This window comes from Phoca vitulina, unplaced genomic scaffold (genome assembly GCF_004348235.1).
Source record: "Phoca vitulina isolate PV1807 unplaced genomic scaffold, GSC_HSeal_1.0 scaffold25, whole genome shotgun sequence".
Lineage (NCBI taxonomy): Eukaryota > Metazoa > Chordata > Mammalia > Carnivora > Phocidae > Phoca > Phoca vitulina.
The window spans coordinates 45,226,203-45,248,388 of record NW_022589728.1 but is presented as its reverse complement, the minus strand read 5'-3'; the positions used below and the strand labels follow the sequence as shown (position 1 = coordinate 45,248,388).

At 35.1% G+C, this 22,186-nt stretch overlaps 1 protein-coding gene across 7 annotated transcripts in view; it reads right to left on the bottom strand.

Moving 5' to 3' along the window:
• VPS13B (vacuolar protein sorting 13 homolog B) overlaps positions 1 to 22,186 on the bottom strand; it is a 749,374-nt gene that overhangs the window by 309,282 nt on the left and 417,906 nt on the right. For 5 of the 7 annotated variants that reach the window (XM_032421505.1, XM_032421503.1, XM_032421504.1 and 2 more), the window contains 3 exons: positions 21,728 to 21,869; positions 18,004 to 18,412; positions 7,947 to 8,058 (listed from right to left, as the gene is read on the bottom strand). In XM_032421505.1, the coding sequence (XP_032277396.1) occupies positions 7,947 to 8,058; positions 18,004 to 18,412; positions 21,728 to 21,869 (663 nt within the window). Of the gene's footprint in view, positions 1 to 7,946; positions 8,059 to 18,003; positions 18,413 to 21,727; positions 21,870 to 22,186 lie in introns of those variants that run through there. The other 2 variants (XM_032421506.1, XM_032421509.1) reach the window with 2 other exon arrangements.

Sequence of the window (22,186 nt, the reverse complement as noted above, 5' to 3'; positions counted from 1 at the left end):
GAACATAAGGTTCTAAAAATATATATAACCATTTAGATTAGAAAAGTGTAACCAAATTTATCAAATTATTAATGTACTTAAGTTACAAACACATTTAAAACATTTTACTTTTTTATAATCCTTATTTTAGCCTATGAAGGAACACTTTTCAGCATAGGTAAATTCTTTAAAAATCTGCCTTTATAACCTTTTATCCCTATATAACCTGTATCCTTATAACCTGTTTCTCTCCTGCTCTTTTAGCTTGAGACAAGAACCTAAACATCTCTCAGGGAATGCGGTTGTGTAAGACAGAGGAAAATTGTTCAGGCCAGACTGTGCTTCAGAACTTCAGTATAAGTCAGGGAAAAAATAGTTGAACACATCGTAAGAGAATCTCAGAATGAGGTGAAAGGAAACTGGGAGATGATCTTGTCCAGGAATTAGCAGCTGGAAGCTAGGAAGATCAGTAGGCAAGGAGGAAGTAGGTAAAGAGGACAGAGGGTCAAAAGAGGAACTCAGGACAATATAGAGCTGGGCATGAACTCTGAATAAATAAAATGTTTTATATGTTCTCTTGTCTTCTAGTGGATCAGATCTTTTGAGAGTAATAAAGTACAAATTCATATAAGTTATCAGTAACTTAATACAAGTTTATTTATTTATTTATTTATTTATTTTTATTTGAGAGAGACAGAATGAGAGAGTGCACAAGCAGGGGAAAGGAGCAGAGGCAGAGGGAGAAGCAGACTCCCTGCTGAGCAGGGAGCCCCACATGGGGCTCGATCCCAGGACCCCGGGATCATGACCTAAGCCGAAGGCAGATGCTTAACCAACTGAGCCACCCAGGCGCCCCAGTAACTTAATACAAGTTTTATTTCACATTTTCTGAATCATAGATTCCAAAAGTACAACCACTATCAACTGCAAGTCTATAAGAATTTTGAACTTAAAAAAGCCTCCACTGAGGGGGTTCTTGCTAGGGAGCAGGGAAGTATGGGGATGGAGGACACTTACTTGCTGTCATAGAGATTTTCACAATGTTTGAATTTTTGGCATTAGAAAACATTAGCATTTATTAAAATCTATTTTTGGAACTCTTTGTTTGAAAGACTTGGAAACCATTAATCTCATCTGCTACACAAGGTGTGGGCCTTGAAGTGGCACCTCATGATCACTCAGTATCAGTGTCCTGCTCCATCACTTGGGAGCTTGGTGGAATGTAGAATTGCAGGCCCCATTCCAGACCTCCCAAGTCAAAACCTGCATTGGAACACATCCCCAGGTGATTTGTATGCACATTAAGTGTAAGAAGCACTGGTCTAATTCAACACAAATCATAACCCCCTCTAAGCCTTTTACATGGTTGATCAGCCTCTGCTACATCAGCAGTGGGGGCGGGGTGGGGGGAGGCTCAGTACCTCCTAAGATAATCAACATTTTAAAAAATAAACTCCTCATCTCCACCTGCCAAACCCAAACTAAATCCTCCCACAGTTTTCCTTCCCTCGGTTAATTTCATCCTTCCAGTTGCTCAGGCCATACAACGGAATTATCCTTATCTCTTCATCTCAAATCCCATGTGCAATCCATGTGCAACTTCTCCGGGCTCTACCTCTAAAATACCTCCAGAATCTGACCACTTCTAATCACCTCCACAGCCACTACCATCAGCCAAGCCACCATCATCTCCCACCAAGATTAGTACAATAGTCACAGACCCTTGCCCTTCCCTGCCTGCAGTCTCTTCTTTATCTATTGGCCTGAATTATCTGCTTAAATATAAACTGGATCCTGCCATTCCTCCAGCTCAAACCCTGAGGGCTTCTCATCTGATGAAGAAATCAACCCCTCAAAAATCAGAAAGGTTTCATATCACATATTTAGTCAATTCAAATAACAGAAATAATCCTTAACATGACTGTGTTAGAGATCAGTATCAAACTCCCACTTGTTCTTCGGAACTGTGACTCTCTTTACTTTATTTATTTATTTATTTATTAAGATTTTATTTTACAGAGAGAGACACAGCAAGAGAGGGAACACTACTTTAAAGGCATAGTTCAGCTCCTTTCCAGTGTGTATTTTTAGTCCCTCCTGGTGATCCCTTCACTTCTTTTTGCAGGTAGATATTGGGTAAACAACAAAACCATTATCTCAAAATTCTGCAGGTGTGGATTATCTTCCCCCACAACCACATCTCACTCAAAATAATAGCCAAACCCTTCACAATGGCCTAGCGGGTTCTTCCACGTCTCTCACCTGCGGCCTACCACACTGCCTCAGGCATAGAGCGCTTTGGCTGTCGCTGGCTTCTTTAGTACACTCCCACTTCATGATCCTTGTGCTTGCTCAGTGAGGCACCCTCTCTTATGAGGCCATGATGTCCCTCTCTAACTCCCCATTTCCTATCTTCTTCCCTGCCTCCACAACACGTATTAGAATAAGAATGGAGCACTGGGTGTTATATGCAAACAATGAATCATGGAACACTACACCAAAAACTAATGATAGAATATACTGGAACATTGAATAATTTTTTAACTGTCTCTTTCTCTCCCCCATTAAGTCTAAGTTCCATGAGAACAGGGATTTTTCTTGGTCTTGACATACATACCCAATACCTAGAAAAGTGCCTAATGTGCAGTAGGCTCATAAAAAACATTAGTTAAATAATGAATAATGAACAAATAGCCCCATTTATTCTTAGGCTTTTCTAACTGAAAGATCTTCATTCTATTGAGCTGCAATAAGTGTCATTGTAATATCCACTAGTTTAATAATCTTAGGTCTGTTCTTAGTTTCAGGAGGAATAAAACTATTCCCTGTGACACATGATAAGCCAAGTATTTAAAGAATGGTCCTATGTCCCCTAGTTTTCTCATCTTCAGATTTAAGATCTTTAGTTATTTCAGTCTTACTGTTGTTCTTCAAAGGTATTTTTTTTAATGGCTGCATTTAGGATTTTTCTATTTTTTTATTTTCTATATATAAATTTATATTTCCATATATAAATATTATTTATATATAATTTATCTATCTATCGGTTGATCTATCTATAATTTTTTTAAGAGAGAGCACAAGTGGCAGGGGGGCAGAGGGAGAGGGAGAGGGAGCATCCCAAGCAGGCAGAGATACGGGGAGAGCCTGATCCACGGGGCTCGATCTCATGACCCTGAGATCATGACCTGAGCCAAAATCAAGAGTCAGATGCTTAACTGACTGAGCCACCCAGACACCCCATACATATATATTTTAATAATGAAAATACCCAACCTTATTAAAGATAAAAGCATCTCCTCTCTCCCAAGTACTGTCTTAGGCCCTGAAACCTGTGTTGGGGGAGGTAGGTATTATTACATTCTCTCTCATTTTCCCTCAGTCCATCAGGGAGGAGTCTCTTTATCTTTAATTTTCAGTAATTTGACCATATTATGCCTAGATGTAGTTTTCCTTACACTTATTTTGCTTATATTGGGGATAGGGTACTGGGTTTCTGGGATCTGCTGGTTAATGACTGTTGTTAATTTTAGAAAAGTCTCAAGGGTTATCTGTTTTAAGTTATGCCTTTGGTTCCATTCTTTCTTCTACTTACACATACATTAGACCATTTGACAGTAACTCACATGTTTTTCAGTTTGTTCTCTTTCTTCTTCCTTTTTTTTCTATTCCTTTTTCCTCCTCTCTGTGCTTCAGTTTGGGTAATTTCTATTTAGCTATGTCTAAGTTCACTAATCCTATCTTTTGCTTTGTCCATTTGCTGTTATAGCTATCCAACAAGTCCTTAACTTCAGATATTGGTATTCAGTTTTAGAATTTTAAATAGACATTTCTATGAAATCTCCATCTTTTCAACATTTTTCTCTAAAGTACTAATAACAGTTATTTCAAACTCCTGTATACTCATCTCAACATCTCAGTCATCTGCAGGTCTTTTACTACTAGCTAAATTTTCTCCTGACTACGGGTCTAATTTCTTTGCTTGTTTGTTATCTTATAACTTTTGATTATATATTAGACATCATGTATAAAAAGACTACAACAAGTTAATGTTATTTCTCCCAGAGAAGGCACACTTTTTCCTGCCAGGCAGAATGGGTAAGCAGGGGATAATTTCAACTCAATCATTAACTGAGCTAGGCTGTGGTTGGTTTGCAACTTTAGTTAAATGCAGTTCACCTCTGATTTCAAAGGTCCCAAGGGCAAGACTTGTCCTATATTTGTTGCAGGCTTCTCCCAGTAGAATTATATTATTTGATAGAACTATAATGCAAACCACAACTGGGAGCCACCTATGTAAATTAAAATTTCTTAGTAGTCACACTGAAAAAAGGTTTAAAAAAACAGTGGAAAATAGTTGTAATAATGTATTTAACTCAATATATCAAAAATATTGTCACCATTATATAAAATCAATAAAGATTATTAATGAGATATTTCAGTTTCTTAGTTCTTCAAAATCTTGTATATATTTTATACTTACAGAACATCTCAGTTTGGACTAGCCACATTTCAAAAGCAGAAGAGCCAAACGTAGTGACTACTGTATTGAATAGTGCAGTTCTAACATGGCTTTATCCTTTAAGGAATGCGAAACTTTGAGAAACTCAGTTTCTTCTTACCAGCTCCCTCTCCCCACCCAACACTCAAAACAAGCACTGTGGATGCCTGTGTGTTTGGGGTTCCTCCAGATTCCAACATGTCACTCTAGCCCATACGACCGGTAAGTGTCCCTTGGTTTCCTCCTTTCTACAGCAAAATCCCTCTGCTTATAGCAAGATAAGGCAAATAATTGCAAAGGTGAAAGGAGCATCCAGTCTCCATGCACCTAGGAAGGGCATTTCTCTCCCAGGAATTTAACTCCTCTGGACCTCTTTGTGATATCAATCTTTGATTTTAAAAAATCAGCTTTATTGTGATATAATTTATATCCCATAAAATTTATCCTTTTGAGATGTATGGTTCAGTTTTTTTGTATATTCTCTTGTACTCACTATACCTCACTCATTGTACAAGTACTCACTGTACAAATCATTGTACATCACGCTATCTAATTCCAGACAATTATTATCACTCCAAAGAGAAATCTTATACCCATTAGTAGTCATTCTTCTCTCCTGTCTTAGCAACCACTCTTCTACTGTCTCGATGGATTTGTCTATTCTGGTCATTTCATATAAGTGGAATCATATAATATGTGGCTTTTTTGTGTCTGGTTTCCTTCACTTTGCATGTCTCCAAGGTTGATCCGTGTTATAACATATGCTTTATTTCTCTCTATGGCAGACTAATATTCTTGTATGGGTATGCCACATTTTGCTTAGCCATTTGTCAGCTGATGAACCTTTGGATGTTTTCCACTTTTGGCTATTAAGTCTCTAATCCATATTGAGTTAAATTTTGTGATGGTGTAAGGTAAATGTCCAAGCTCATTTGAATATCAGATAGTCTGAACACCATTTGTTGAAAAGACTACTCTTTACCATTGAATTCTCTTGGCTTATCAAAAACCAATGGACAGTAAATGTGAGGGTTTATTTGTAGAAACTCAATTCTATTAATTGACATATATCTATCCTCATGCTAGTACTTTATTGTCTTGATTTCTATTGTTTTATCGTAAGTTTTGAAAGTAGGATGTGTGAGCCTTCCAACTTTGTTTTTCCTTTCTAATACTGTTTTGGCTATTCTGGGTCCCTTGAATTTCCATATGAATAATTTCCATGTGAATTTTAGGATCAGCCTGTCAATTTCTGCAAAGAAGTTAGCTGAAATTTTGATGTGGATTATGCTGAATGCAAATTTTTTTGAAGGAGTACTGTCATCTACCACTAGTAAGTCTTCTGATATATGTACATGGGATATAATTTCATGTATTTAGATCTTTTAAAATTTCTTTATGCATGGGATATAATTTCATGTATCAGATCTTCTTTAATTTCTTTCAACCATGTTTTATAGTTTTCAAAGTAAGTTCTAGAGGGGAGGGGGTGGGGGATGGGTTAGCCTGGTGATGGGTATTAAAGAGGGCACGTACTGCATGGAGCACTGGGTGTTATAAGCAAACAATGAATCATGGAACACTACATCAAAAACTAATGATGTAATGTATGGTGATCAACATAACATAATAAAAAAATTTATAAAAAAAAGTGTAAGTTTTGTGCTTCTTTTGGTAAATTTATTCATAAGTATTTAATTTTTTTGATGAGATTATAAAAGGAATTATTTTAATTTTACTTTTAGATAGTTCACTGACTAGTGTTAATGTGAGCTGATTTTTATATTTTGATTTTATGTCCTACAAGCTTACTGAACTTATCTGCCCAACAGTTTTTCAGTGGATTCCTTAGGATTTTCTATATATAAGACCACATCATCTACAAAAAAGAGTTTTATTTCTTCCTTACAATCTGGGTGGAAAATAAAGGAGTGTGACTGAGAAAGAACGGTTCAAGGACAATGGGACGAAAGCAGTGACAAACAGGCAGAGGAGTGAGTGCCACAACCCCACAAATGACTGCTGAGGAGCCAGCAAGTGGAGAGGGTAGAGGAGGAAAGGAAGTTTCTCAGGGGTTCACTTTATTGATGGTGATAGGATCTTTTAATATAAAACATATTTCTTTCACCAAAAGTAAAGCAGGACACTCTTTGAGGACCACTTACTTCTGAAGAGGTAGACAAATGAAGTAGAAAAGACAAATACACCTGAAAGAATTTTCAAATGTTAGAAAATTATTTTTACCCAGAAAGATTTCTACTGCAATCCTTTCTCTAGAGCCTGAGAGAGTAAAATGGTATGAGTTGTGGTCTTGTCTCTATCATTACTTGACTAGAGACGACTGTTCTTTTGGATCCTCAGTTTCCTAATGTATAAAATAAGGCAGCGGGATTCAAAAACTCCTAAGGCCTTCTTCAGTTCTCACATCCTGAGATTCTACATAAGCTAGCAAAAACAAAACAAAACAAAAACAAAAACAAAAAAACCCCAAAAACCTTACTTAAGGGTGAATACTATAAGCTACCCACAAAAATAATACAAGAAAGAGAACCTGATATATAATTCAAAGGAAAAACCTATCAACTCAAATAACAGAAAAATTTGAGAAAATAAAATCCATGGCTCCCCTCTTAAAGACTGCTGGCAACCTCCAGGTGGTAAGTGCCTTACAAAAAAGAATCTCTCCTAGCAGAAACATTTATTGGAGAACAGTAGGAATTTATTTTCGAAGAGTGGCACTACCTCATCTGAGAAGCAGACCAGCAGGGTGAATAAGACACTCATACATCTGTGTTTCTGTGACTTTTCTCACTTGGTATTATTTGCGACTGTACTTTTATGTCTGGCAGCAGTGCCAACCTCAGTACGAACGATGTATTATTTTTATCATGTTGATTACATATGTTCACCAGTTTAGTTGTCCATAGATGCTTGGTGTGGTTTGCAAATACTCAGTGACAAAATCCAGAGCATGGCATTTTCACAGAAAGTGTTTACTGTGAAATTTCTCCTTAGAAGTTTGCTTTTCTTTACAGCTTTGATCCATATGACATCCACAGTCCTACATTTCAAATAATGGCTTATAGCTAAATTAAGAAAATGTTTCAATTTGATACAACATGACTACAGTAGGATGTGGTAGTTCTGGAAAGAACCTCTTTTTCCTATGTGATTAGAGATTTGGTCAAATTTAAAGTCTGCTAAACTTTTCCAAACTGCGCTTCTTCAGCTTTATGGTGACTCGGTGCTTACATTCTGTTATTCATCAACACTTCACAGAAATACTTGATTTGTCTGAATGAATTTAAAAACCCACAACTGAAGAAAATCAGAAAAACCTGGTTTTAAATATCAAAAGATTCCAAATGAAAAGTATTTCTGCAGGCCACACTAAGCAAGTTTTATTGATCAGTGTACTTTGCAGGATGAAATTGTTGCAAGGTTGAACGTAAGAAAATAAACTTACTGGTAAATATCTTTCCTGAGGACAGATCTGCCAAGGGGATTGTCAGCTTGGGGAGCCATAGCAACAGAGCCAATCTTCAAAACCATGGTGTCTTCTTTTGCTGCCTGATTAACTGTAACAAGAGAAATAGACTTATGAAGTATACACTGGGTCTGTGTGTAACTTCACGCATAAGGAGAAATCTTTGAATAATGGCGTAGAGACACATTAAGATAAAAACCAATAAAGGAGGACAAGGAAAACATTACATTGAAAATAAAAATATTTGATGCTTTTTAAAACTATTTCCTTTACATCCCATTAAGTAGTTTTCTCTTATACACGATTAAAATGGCAATTAAAAAAAAAACCAACTCCACCCCAACATTAAAACATATGATGTTAAATACATATAAGTAGTGCTGAAGTAATATGTTTATCAAATTTCATAATCTTAGACTACTACCTCTTTCTCCCAAGTGATTGTCAGCCCTAGGATTTTTAACATTGCATTGCTGTGTACAAATATATTGAAGATCACCACAAAGTCAGGAACAGATTCTCAAAGTCATTTAAATTTACATGATAAATAATAATTAAATACAATATACACACACACACAGTAACAGCACTTTAAGCTATTAACACGTCATAAGACCCAAAGGAAACATAATGGCTGCAATGGTGAAGAAAGAAAAAACCAAGGGATTGTTTATTATACAAGGACATTTCACCTTGCTATTCTAGGCGCTTTTTAAGTTTAATAATTTCTACTGTGAAATTGCTTGAGAAGTAGTAATTTCACACCTATGTAAAAGTTCTACCTCCTAATGGAATCTATCACTAAGGTAAGTAATCTCAAAAACAATAAAAAATTAATATATATATGTGTATATATATATATAAATTGATTCTGATCCTTTGTACTGAATAAAGCAATATTTTACCATGTTCTTATCTTATAAAGTTCAACAATTTTTCTATAAATCACTGGCTAATCCAACGTCTCTTCTAAGGACTATTTGAAATGGAAAGGGGTTCTTCATTGCCACATTAATTTATATTAAATTCTACTTCTTCTTCTCCAACAGATGATCTCACAGTAGTAGCTGCTTAAAAACTGTTTAAAATTGCTAACAATATACAACTTTCTGGGTTTTGAAGAAAACATGTACTAAAACTCATAATTTCTCTCAAGAAACTATCATCTGCCACAAATGGAACAGAAAAGGACTGGCTGCAAGATCCCAGGAATATCCTGAACAGAACATGCCTACAAAGGCATACAATCCATATTTTGCAAACTGTGGTGCCCAAAGAATGCAAAAGCTAAGAGATTATTTCCAGCTGCTTCAGCAGTACACTCAGTACGGTCTGACTTAGATTAGTCTAAAGAAGAAAGTCAGAATTAAGAAAATCAGAAAAAGTTAAAAGAAAGATATTCAGTGAGGAAAAGAAGGAACCAGAAGAAGATGTACACAAAGGAAGTGGCAAAACAGCTGGGAGGTGGAGGTCAGAAGGACAGAAAAAGGGGAAAAAAGAGATGAGCTATCAAAATAAATATGAGCATGTGTATGCTACAATAAAGACAGTACCTTTAAATGTCCACAGCAAAAAAGATCAAACAGAAAACTACTTCTCATGCAGCTGTACTATTTTCAAATGACTATAGAGGTCTGGCTTGATTATAGGTCCTTATTCTATGAACACTGTTTACATTTCACAGATCTTGCATTTTATGCCAAGCTTATCAAATAGTTCCATGTGGGTAAAACCTCTGATTAAGCAGCAGGCATCAATTAAATCAATAAATAGTAAGCCTGGAGAATAGACCATACCACAAAAGTGCAATTAGTGTACTTGCTAACTGTTCTCCCAGGCTGCAGATACTACCCACCATATGAAAGCCTGAAATGTAATAGAAACACTGCAGTAAATGAGGTACATATGGAAGAAAAATGACGTACTTGGTGTTACATACAAAGCCAGATCCAAGAACAGAATTCTGTTTCTGTTAGAGCCAAAAGTGTTCTCACTAGATTATACTGACTATAAAGTTATAATAATAAAAAAAGCACTTAATGCAGATCATTCACAAACTAAATAAAAATAATCTTATTATAGAAGGTATCTAGCTTATCAAAATCTACCTCTGAGATATAAGAAAAAATAATAAAAATAAGTATACAAAAAAATGCCTTTATTCAGTTCTTTAGTTACTTTATAATTGGAAAAAAATAAGCTTCCCCTTTTTTGGTTTATTTCACCTGCATTCAATAGTTGGACCATATGAGGAAATGTTCCCTCTAGATGCATTTTCAACATGAAAATGAATGCCTTCATTCTTTGCTTGAACTGTATTTTTTAAAATTTAGGCTCATGCAGAACTACTTACTCTAGAAGACTCATACTAGATCCAAAAAACAGTCCACTATTCTGAACTAAATAGCTTAAACTGGAAGTCAAACACCTGTAGATTCAGGATCCCGATAATGTTTGCACATAATGCAAACAATATTCAAGTTGAAAACCAGACTTTCAATATCATTTGTTTAAATATTAGAATGTTAAATATATTTTTCTTATTATTAACTGATTTTACACATGAACTATTAGAAACTTTTACATTTAATGTAATTGAAATGTAAGTCTGAAAGATTTTATCTTTTTTTTTTTTTTTTTTTTTTTTTTTTTAAAGATTTTATTTATTTATTTGAGAGAGAGAGAGAATGAGAGAGAGCACATGAGAGGGGGGAGTGTCAGAGGGAGAAGCAGACTCCCTGCCGAGCAGGGAGCCCGATGTGGGACTCGATCCAGGGACTCCAGGATCATGACCTGAGCCGAAGGCAGTCGCTTAACCAACTGAGCCACCCAGGCGCCCCTGAAAGATTTTATCTTTTCTTGGGGCAAGAGAGCGTGTATTGAAAATGAAAACGTTATGAACAACTCTGAAGTTATGAGCTTAAGTAACCAAAAGATTAAATAAAGAGGAGAATTTCCCTGCAATTGTCAGATAACATAAGACTGTTGCTTATAAATTAGTTTTCTTAAATCCAACAAGAAATAAAAGTGTTTTGGAGACTTTAGCTTTTTTTTAAGATTCTCAGTATAAACTTGACACAGTAAAACATCTAAAGGCTCAAGAGTATTTGAACTTGCCACTGTGCAATGTTATACTTTTATAAAGTCCTAACTGTAGTGAGAACCCTACACAAAGCTATTAACAAAAGGTTTTAATAGTTATTGCCGTATTTGCAGTACAGAAGAAGACAGAAAGAAGGTTCAAAAAAACCTTGTGACCGTCATGTTTACTAATGGGAAATATAGTTGCATCTATTTTGCCAATTAACTCTGATCTACAGGCACAAATTGCTTGGAGATATTGCTTATAATACAGTTTCTGCTGAGAAGTACAGATATAGCAATATTTAGCTATGCAATCACACTCATTAAAACATAATTTACACATATACTTTAATCTGATACAGATATAACTCAAGCAAACTTTTTAACATCTTTCTGGAGTAAAATGAATACTACCCTCTTGACTCTTACTAGATCTTATTGGAGTCATGTAAGTATATAATTTATATTTATTTCTAATGAAATTGCTGCTTCAATCATGTTTTCCTTAGTCACATTATATCTTTTAAAATGCATTAAATGAAAACATTCAATCTTCCAAATAAAATATACATTTAAGGGGCGCCTGGGTGGCTCAGTCGGTTAAGCGGCTGCCTTCAGCTCAGGTCATGATCCCAGGGTCCTCGGATCGAGCCCCGCATCGGGCTCCCTGCTCAGCAGAGAGCCTGCTTCTCCCTTTCCCTCTGCCTACCGCTCTGCCTACTTGTGCTATCTCTCTGTCAAATAAATAAATTAAAAAAAAAAAAATATATATATATACATTTAAAAATTTGTCTACACTTCAAAATGACTAAAATGGTAAATTTTACGTTATATGCATTTTACTGCATTGAAAAATTTTTCATGGGTGAATTATCATTCAAATTAAGAGTAGCAACAATGAAAGATAAAGTGTCAAAAAAAATCTAATAGAATGTGCCAAAATCTTTGAATTTTTGGCATGCATTTTTATAACTGTGTTTTATAGACAGGCACATATTCTGGAAATTCATTACTTCTCAGAGATAGTATAGATAGAGATGTAAGTACAGCTGACCCTTGAACAACATGGGTTTGGACTGTGTGAGTCCATTTCTATGTATTTTTTTTTAAATATACTGGAAAAAATTTGGAGATATGCAAAAATTTGAAACAAAGACAAATTGTGCAGCCTAGAAATACTGAAAGTTAAGGAAAAGTTAGGTATTATTATAAGAATACCGCATGTAATACATATAACGTACAAAATATGTGTTAAATGTTTATGTTATTGGTAAGGCTTCCCATCTAAGCAATTAGTAGTTAAGTTTTTGGGGAATCAAAAGTTTTGGGGAGTCAAAAGTTATACATGGATTTTCAACTGTGGGGGTGGGAGGGTTAGTGCCCCTAACCTCTGCATTGTTCAACGGTCAACTATACAGGCCTAAGTAAAGATATATACATGTAGACATAAATATAGATATACACATAGACATAGACACACATAGAGGCAGAGGGAAAAAAAAGAAAAAAGATGTACGCAATACAATGTAGGCCAGACAAAAGACTTAATACACAAAGAGCTCTTATTAAGTGATAAGGATAAGATGAGTAACAACTTAGAAAAAGAGTGTACTTTTCATTAATGAACCTGACAAAAACCCCAAAACTCGGTTAGGATGAGAGTAAGGAAACAGAAAACTGGTGCAGCTACTTAGAAGGGCAATTTGACATTTGACATCCCTTAACATTTTAAAGGTACATGCCCTTTGATCTAGTAATCCTTTTGCTAGAAATTTATTTATATACATTCTCACCCAAGTCATGAAAAAATGCCACTAAAAAGGTGTTTATTGCAAAAAGTTTATATAAGCAAAAGATTAAAATTAACCACAGCTCACAGAGAAACATGGCAGACTATATTTTCCAAAATGGCCATAACAATATGCACCCTTTTCTGTATGCTCTTATTCAGGTTACCTGCTTAGGAAGTACTTAGGCATCTGAATTTTGAAATTATACCTTAAAAATCCCACCACAACCATCATTAAAAAGACAGAAACAACTTTAAAAATAAGATAAAAGTCTGGAAAGATTTTTGCAATTACAATCAATTGGGGATTTTTCTAGTTACAGCAGCTGAATGGGAATTTTAAAACTTTTAATTTAACACAGGAAGCCAAAAAACAACAAACAAGACAAAAATGCAAAAGAAATCAAGAAATAAAGCGTTTTTTCTCTCCATTTTCTCAAAGAGCCAGGTTTTTATTCCTTCTGACATGTACACAAATCAGTGAAGCACAGAACCTGCTTCAATAAACCACTGCTGTGTAGGAACAAAAACGAAGCTAGAGTTCCCTACTGAACTTCTGACCTCTGTCTTACTGCAGAGGTGCTCAGGTGCTCAGTGTAACCATGCTCCCATCCTTACTAAGAGTGAGCCCTCTTACTGGCCGAACTATGCCTGCACATAAGTGTTGTTCAGAAAATACCACAAATCCTGCCTTTGTCAAAAAGGCATCCAAATAAACTGGAGGTTCCTCAAAAACAAAGAATTCTAATACAGAATTACCATATGATCCAGCAATTCCATTCCTAGGTACATATCCACAAGAAGTGAAAATGGGCTCCAACAGACACCTGTATGACAGTGTTCATGGCAGCATTACTCATAATAGCCAACTCAACGCTGGAAACAGCCCAAGTGTCTGATAGATATAAGTTAACAAAACGTGGTACATCCATAAAATGAAATATTATCCAGCCATAAAGATGAAGTTCTGATACATGCTACAATATGGATGGACCTTAAAAACATCACGCTAAGTGAAACAAGCCAAATATTCATGATTCCACTTATATGAAATATCCAGAATAGGCAAATTCATAGAGACAGAAGGTAAATTAGAGGTTATCAAGGGCTGGGAGAGTTATTGCTTAATGGGAACAGAGTTTATTTGTGATGATGAAAACATCTTGGAAATAGTGGTTATGGTTGTAAAATACTGTAAATGTAATTTATTCCATTAAGGTACCCCTGAATAATAACAAATGGAAAAAATTTTGTTATATGTATTTTACCACAATAAAAAAAAAATGAAAAAAAAAAAAAAAAGACTTCTAATTCAATGATCAAGACAATTTACATTTTACATGTAATGTCTGTCTTAAGAAGAAACATTTAACATTATAGATAAGATCCTCCTAGCGATGACCACCTAAGGGCATGACACTGACATGGATGGTGAAAATTAGTTTGTCATGTAAATTTCTCTCACATGTATTGTTACAAAAATTTTATTCAAAGGAGCCCTAGAATGAACATCTAAACTTAAATGAAAGAACAATGCACTGTGAAAATGCCCCCTGTATTAACAAGTACCAAAGACATCCCAAATCATTCAGTACATCAAACAGATAATATTTTACGATGAATAAGCAAAAGTTGAATGCAGATCAAATGTGCACACTGAGAAACAGCTATGTCTGATTCTGGATGATTTACCAGTATAAACACTATTGAACATCTATTTAAAAAGTCTTAGCCATACTGGCACGTCTTGAAAAAGCGACATACTGATGCTGCTTTATATTCTAGGCCCAATTTCAAAACTTAAGTGGGAGATGAGGCATATACACTATGTTTATTTATTTATTTATTAAGATTTTATTTATTTGAGAGAGAGACAGAGATAGTGAGAGAGAGAGCACAAGTGGGGAGGAGAGGGAGAAGCAGGCTCCCCACAGAGCAGGGAGCCCGATGCGGGACTCGATCCCAGGACCCTGGGATCATGACCAGAGCCGAAGGCAGACGCTTAACCGACTGAGCCACCCAGGCGCCCCTACACTATGTTTATTTTCTTTTTATTTGTATTTGTGATCACTATTGATATTTTAGATGTGAAATTTAAGGTGTGAAACCTTAAATTAAAATAGCATTAGGGATATTAGAGGAAAAAGGATTCAATTTAGGATCAGTTAACATGCAATTACTATTTAGAGACCAGTTCAGTCCTATGATTTGAAGGTCATTTGTAATTCCTGAACACTTTTATATCAGTACTAAAGTATCACAAAGTCAGAAAGGTTGCTTTGCTTCCTGACTTGTCTGCATGACCTTTCCCAATTTTTTCATACAGCCCTCTTTCTGTACTTCTCTCCACCTCATCCTAACTTTTCATCTCCTATAAAACTTTTTTTCTTAGGTCTCAATGAAGTTTTGGCCTTACCAATTGTTTACATTCAAATGAAAATAATTAGAAAATTATGGAAATATAAAATATACACTACAAAGAATTTTCAGGAAATCACAAAAGCTTACTAACGTATCTTATTTTAAGTGAAATTACAGAAACTCACTCTAGTTAGGAAAATAAATGCTTTTATACTTACCAGAGAGACAGCTAGAAAACAATATCCTTAATTGTTAAAAAAAATTTAGAACTTTTTATAATATAGATATAAGACTCTATCCTTATTTTTATCTAGATACGACTTTATTCTTATTTTTATCTAGATACAAATTTTCTGCCATTTTAATGGAAAAAGTTATAGATACTGTGATATAATGATGTTTTTGAAAGGTAATGGACTACTTCAAACTTTTACCAAAATAATCATGTTTCCTCTAATAACAAAGCCAAACTACTGCTTCCATAGTGTTTTCCCCCTACTTTCAGCTGAAAAGTCCAAAAGATGGCTTGAAAATCTCCCCGACCTTTTATGTCTATTCTCTGCTTGTGTGGTTATGAGAAAATGTTATTATGACACTCAAACTAGTTCTCAGAGAGCTAAATTATTTAAAAATATAGGTTTCTTTTTGGGGCACCTGGGTAGCTCATTTGATTAAGTGTCAGACTCTTGGTTTTGGCTCAGGTCATGATCTCAGGGTCCTGGGATGGAGTCCTGAGTCAGGCTCTGCACTCAGCAGGGAGACTGCTTGAGATTTTCTCTCCTTCTCCCTCTGCGCCTCCCCCTGCAAGTGCGTGCATTCTCTCTCTCTCAAATAAATAAATCTTTTCAAATGCCCCCTCTAAGACTGTATGGTAACTAACATAATAAAATTAAATTAAATTAAAAATAAATAAATAAATATAGGTTTTTCTTAAACCTATGTAACTTTAATATAAATTATATTATCTAAACATTTATTAGATACTCACATAATAAAGAATAATAACAAGGAAAAAGCATAAAGGTCAGTGTCTCTGCAATGAATATGCAGCTTTTCTGGTTAGCAGTTTCCTCTCAGGTCACTTGTAATTGCTCAGTGAAGACTAACTTTATTCTTTACCATTCATGTGTTTCTACAAACTATCTGAATAAATGAAAACAACTGTATAGTGCTATCAGAATACAGTGATGCAGAGTACTAATTTATCTCAAAGTAATTAACTTTATGATAGCTCTTAGCAAAAACCAGAAGGAAAAGAATAGGAACTAGCTTGTATTAAAAATCCATTAAGTATAATATGCTGAATTTATCTCTAGACATCTTTGTAATTAAGAACTATAAAGCTCTACAAATGTATTTTTTATTTATAGAAAAAATTTTTTTAGAAGGACCACTACTTTGAGCAAAACTGAATTATTTATGATGTTAGGCAGAATAATCTTCTCTATGTGTTTGCAGACAGAACAAGAGATAGACTAGACTCCAAGAAGAAAGAGAATGGAACTTGGTGCTTTTCTTTTTTTAATTTACCATCCCTGATCATTCAAGCTCTTCCTCCTCCACATCAGGACTAAAAGGAAAAAAAAGCTCTACTGTTCTCATGTGGCAGAAGCTATTACTTATCCCTCTGATAGCATTCTCTCTTCTTTCTCAAATTCACAGGGCCTTAATTTATGAGCAAGGTACCTTACCACTTAGGGAAACACTGTTTCTGAGGCTCTCTCACACTGGGGTATAGCCATCTGACTAAGTTTTGGCCAATGAAGTATAAGCAGTAGCGAAATGTGGGACTTCCAAATATTCTACTTTGAAAGAAAGGGCACACCTCCTCCTGATTCAACTCTCATTTACTGAGAGCTTACTAAGCAAGTGGCACTATTCACATAGTCTCAATGCAGTCATCATTGGAAAGTAAGCTATCAGGAAGGCCTATCAACTTAAATACCAATATTACCATTTTATACATAGGAACTCAGATTAACTTGCTCAAGATTTTATACTTCATAACTAGTAAAGCTGGGATTTGAACTCAGGTCTCTGTTAACTCCGAAGTTCATACCATGTGAACCACTGTACTCTAATTTCACTCAAAATTCTGAAAGTTCTTCACTGTTTTATAGCACAGGGGAAACTAAAAATTTAAAAGTTACTCTCATGGGTGGAGGCAATGGGATTATAAATTCACTTTATTTTAAAACCTAAAATAATCTGCACCGAGAAGCCTAGAAGAAGCCACAGGAGCCTTGGAGTGTTGGCTATTTTTTAAAAAACGAATTTCTAGGGCGCCTGGGTGGCTCAGTTGGTTAAGCGACTGCCTTCAGCTCAGGTCATGATCCTGGAGTCCCAGGATCGAGTCCCACATCGGGCTCCCTGCTCAGCGGGGGGTCTGCTTCTCCCTCTGACCCTCTCCCCGCTCGTGCTCTCTCATTCTCTCTCTCTCAAATAAATAAATAAAATCTTTAAAAAAAAAAAAAAAAAAAAAAACGAATTTCTGGTTACCTTGTATATGGAACCTAACATTTGAGTTTAATAAAACAAATGACAGTAAGATAAGCTTTACTAGCAAAAGCCCCGACGAAAAAAATCATTTCTTATTCTGTAACTAATTGAGTCAGAAACATACCCAGTATTCTGACATATCTCCTGAAGATTTAGTTGTAGAATGACTATTACATATTTACTTTTTCTAAAACACACCGAAGTGCAAAATACAACCACTAACCATATTAAAAAAAAAATAGGAAACTAAAACCCCCAAATGGAAGTTATGTAAAATCAGAAAAAAAAATCTGAAGACAATACCTTCAATACTTGGCTGCATTTCTTCTGTTTTTGGAACAAAAATTCTGATTACGCTTGTGTTAATATAAATCAAAGGTAAACTGCGTGAAGTCAATGTATGGCTCCTCATGGGCTGACCAGGAGATTTTCTTTTCTCTTTTTGGGTCCTTGGTAGTTTTGCTTGAAATATACTTGCAATGGCATTAAGCAAAGGAAAGCAAAGGACAATATCAAAAGCTTGTGCTGAAAGAAGAATTTCATGAAGAAAATGAGGGGAACCATCCGTTAAACCTTCAGATAACTTATGAAAACTTCTTCGCTCATTTCTTGATGTTAACTTGTGGCGGACATTTTTTGTTACAGCTTTTGTGTATGTCAAAGAGAGAAATCCATGCTGCTGATGAGAGCCATCTAGAAGTTTTGCTGTTGTCTGTTCCAGAAAAAGGAAATCACAATACACACTTCATTAAAAAAAGAAAAAAAACTATTTGGAAGCAGAAAATAATCTCAGTTGGTATTATAATCTTTTATTATGTCTATAACCCTTGATGAGCACATTACTGATCAATTCCAAGGATGGGGAAAACCATCTAAGACTTAGAATGACTCAAACGAAAATTAGAAAATCAGGAATCCTGAGTTCTAGTTCTAGATCTTGAGAGGCAATTAAACTTTGTTGTGTCTGGGTCCATGATTTCTAAATTTTCTGTAACTTTCAGAATTTGGAACAAGTCATCCCTGGATTTTATCTTTTCATTCTTGATAATTCTTCATTGAAAGTACCAATATGCTGTTGTAACATGGGTCACAGAGAGATTGTTTATGCAGATGAAACTGAAATAACCATGTTACATATTTCCACTTGTAATCAACAACCTGAATAGAAAAGATGATTGACTTCCCTTGACCTAACACTTAAGAGAACAGTTTTTCCTTAGATAATGTGGCTAATTTATACGATGACTGAGCCCATAAAAAGAGCCTCATTGATACCATGCTTTGATAACTAAACCAACCATTTAATGCATGTTTACTGGAAACAGTAACATAACACAAAAATAAAACATCTGTCTTTTAGAACCTGCTTATTTTCACTGGCTATCATATTGTTTGTAAAACCTAACTATCAACTCTCTTACAACTCAAACTCATATTCCTTGGATCTAATGTTATATTAATATGCACACAACATTTAAGTAAAAATTATATCATTAAAACAATATTTCTGACAAAACTTGTCCGCTTAACTTATATTCAGATGACACACTATAAACAAATTATAGTAAAACAGCATACTTTTAAGAGTGAAGTAAAATGCATACTTTGTATTTGTCAACATATGAAAAGGACAGCTCTTGAAAGTTTTCCCGAACCAATAAATATACATAAAATCCTATTTTGTAAATTACTCAACATAAAATTAAAGTTAAGTTGTTATATTCCACATTTCCAACCTCTCTTCCCAGGGCCTGATAAAGTTTTTAGGTTACTAGGGTCCAATATGTGATGTCAAGAGAGGAAGTAAACTGAGAAGGAAGAACAAACAGGAAAAAAGTGAGAGTGGCAAAGTGGCAATGTGTTGGGACCTACGTCATGCCAGCACTAGGGAAGCTCTTTTGCTTCCATTCCTTCCTCTCATGTTGCTGCCTGTCATCCAGTGACACAGTGGGAGGAAAAGAGTATGCAATTCCGCTGTCACTGTTTTTTTTTTTTTAAAGATTTTATTTATTTATTTGACAGAGAGAGACACAGTGAGAGAGGGAACACAAGCAGAGGGAGTGGAAGAGGGAGAAGCACGCTTCCGGCAGAGCAGGGAGCCCGATGCGGGGCTCGATCCCAGGACCCTGAGATCATGACCTGAGCCGAAGGCAGACGCTTAATGACTGAGCCACCCAGGCACCCCCTGTTAATTTTGTTTTTAATCTGAACTTTACAACGAAGAAGGGTGAGATAAAATTTATCTTTGTATATGTTCTTTTTTAACCTAATTTTCTGACCATTAAAAATAACTTGGGAGGTAGGCATTAAATGGATGTACAAATAATCATATTTCATATAACTGTCCTGCCCTCAGAACATTTTTTTAACCGTTCCCAACTTTCTCGTTGCCTCTCTGATTTCTCTTTCCTTTTGCTTTCTACACTCAAAAAGAAATACAGTAAAACAGGAAAAAGTGCTACCAGTCTTATCACCATCTTGCTGGACAGCAGGAAACACTGGATGGAGAAGGGTGGCTGGGGTATGGCCGCTCAGCAACACTGTCTTTAGGTCTCTAAACTGGACTTGGGGGGAGGGGGCGGAACAGCCATCAACCACTAATCTACATAACCTTGCTCAAATAATCCTCATAATGGCAACACATGAATCCTGGAAAAAGCATAAAAGGTGTTTCACTGTATAAACGCTTTGACTTGGAAAATATCTTTTAAACATATTGAATGTAGGTACTCTTAAAAGGTAAATTCCCATGAGAGAAAGTTTGCTGAGCTGCTGCATCTTTAATTCCCTTAATGTAAGAGGGAAAAAAAAATTAAAAGAATCAATGAATACTGGCTGGAGTTGAGATACTGTAAATATTACTTTTCATACAGTAATAATATCTTATTCTCTTTAAAATGAAAAGTTAGAAAATTAAAGAAATATTAGAAAAAATTTTAAAACTTCAGAAAAACTGATAAAGAAAAATTTTAAAGGGCATTAATAAATAAGTGGGGTTTTTCATGAATATACATTAAAATTATTCAAAATGTAAAAAAAAATTAAGAATGTTTCTCATAGACACTAATAACAAAGAGATGAAAATAAATCTGAACAGAACTTTTGCTGATATAAAAGCCACATTTAGAGACATCTTTTTCCGACTAAAATTCCAGAAAAAAATAAAAAATCAAATCAGAAACTAGCATTTGCTATGCAAATACAATATTAAACATTAAATCTAGGAACACAATTAGTTAAAATATTTGGTTAATTTTTATCATTTTTTTTTAAAGATATAGGTCTTAAATTCCTTTTGAGCTACAAAAAAAGAGGAAATAGTTCCCACATGCTAAGAAAATATCTAATAATGTTTGCAGTGATTTAATAAACTCTTAAGAGAATTGTTATTACCACTGTTGATAATCTGGTCTTAGTATCTTAAAATTACATGCATTTGCATTGACTTAAAGAATTAGCTTAATAACATATCCAGATATATTGTACCACTAGAAAAAACAAGGTTCTAAACTTCTAAAAGCCACTGGTGTACAGTCTAGTATTCATCTTCTATCTGGTCAATGACAGGCATGCAGCCTTTTCCAGTTTCAAGAGGTCACCAAGTAAGGTACTTTGAATTAGTTGTGAGAAGGAAATGGCATAATTGAAAGGGGGGGAAAAAGCAATCCAAATAAGAATCATAAAGGAAATGACAAAGCAGTTTGGTCAACTCTTGATCATTCAAAACATGCACAATTTAAAAAACATTATACTTAATGTCCTACACTTCGATTTTCTTATGCTGATGGTAAAATTAGGTTGTAATCACAAAACCAGAGTGAAAAACAGGATATGCAAGTAACCCAGAAACAAATTAGATTGTAGTGGAAAACCAGTGTATGATTTAAAAGTACAGTAGAGTTCATTGACAAAGTGGATGATACAGAGGAAGATGAAAATCAAGAGTTGACTCTATGGATAGTTCAATTCCTTCTCTGGATTCCTGTTAGTGGGAGTTCTGTAGCATAATTTTAAAATGATTTCTTACAGAAGGAAAGAAGCCAGAGCAATTACTGAAAGGGTCCTGCTTGCTGATGGGTCGAACCAACAAGGTGCGTCTGTTCAGCTTGTCAGTACAGGAAAGGAAGACACCTCCACATTGCCCCAGAGACCAACACTCTTCCCCAAGGCTTGAGGTGATGGACAGGAGCAAAGAAGGTGAAAAGACAAAAAGCAATAAAAGCCATAAGCAAAAAAATCTAGATAGTTTTAATTTTGCTGCAGTCTGCATAGGTTTACGTTTGAGCCACTGCTAGGTATGGCTTCTGTCTGGACCATCTTCTGCAAAAGCATTGTTAATGGAAGTCAATGAAAAATAATTGCTTTTAGTGTAAAGTGACTACTTTTAGTTTAGATAAAGGACAATCCAACAAGAACTCATTTATGAATAGGAAAGTCAACATAATAATACATTAATGATAAAGTATTTTAATAAAAGCAATCCTAC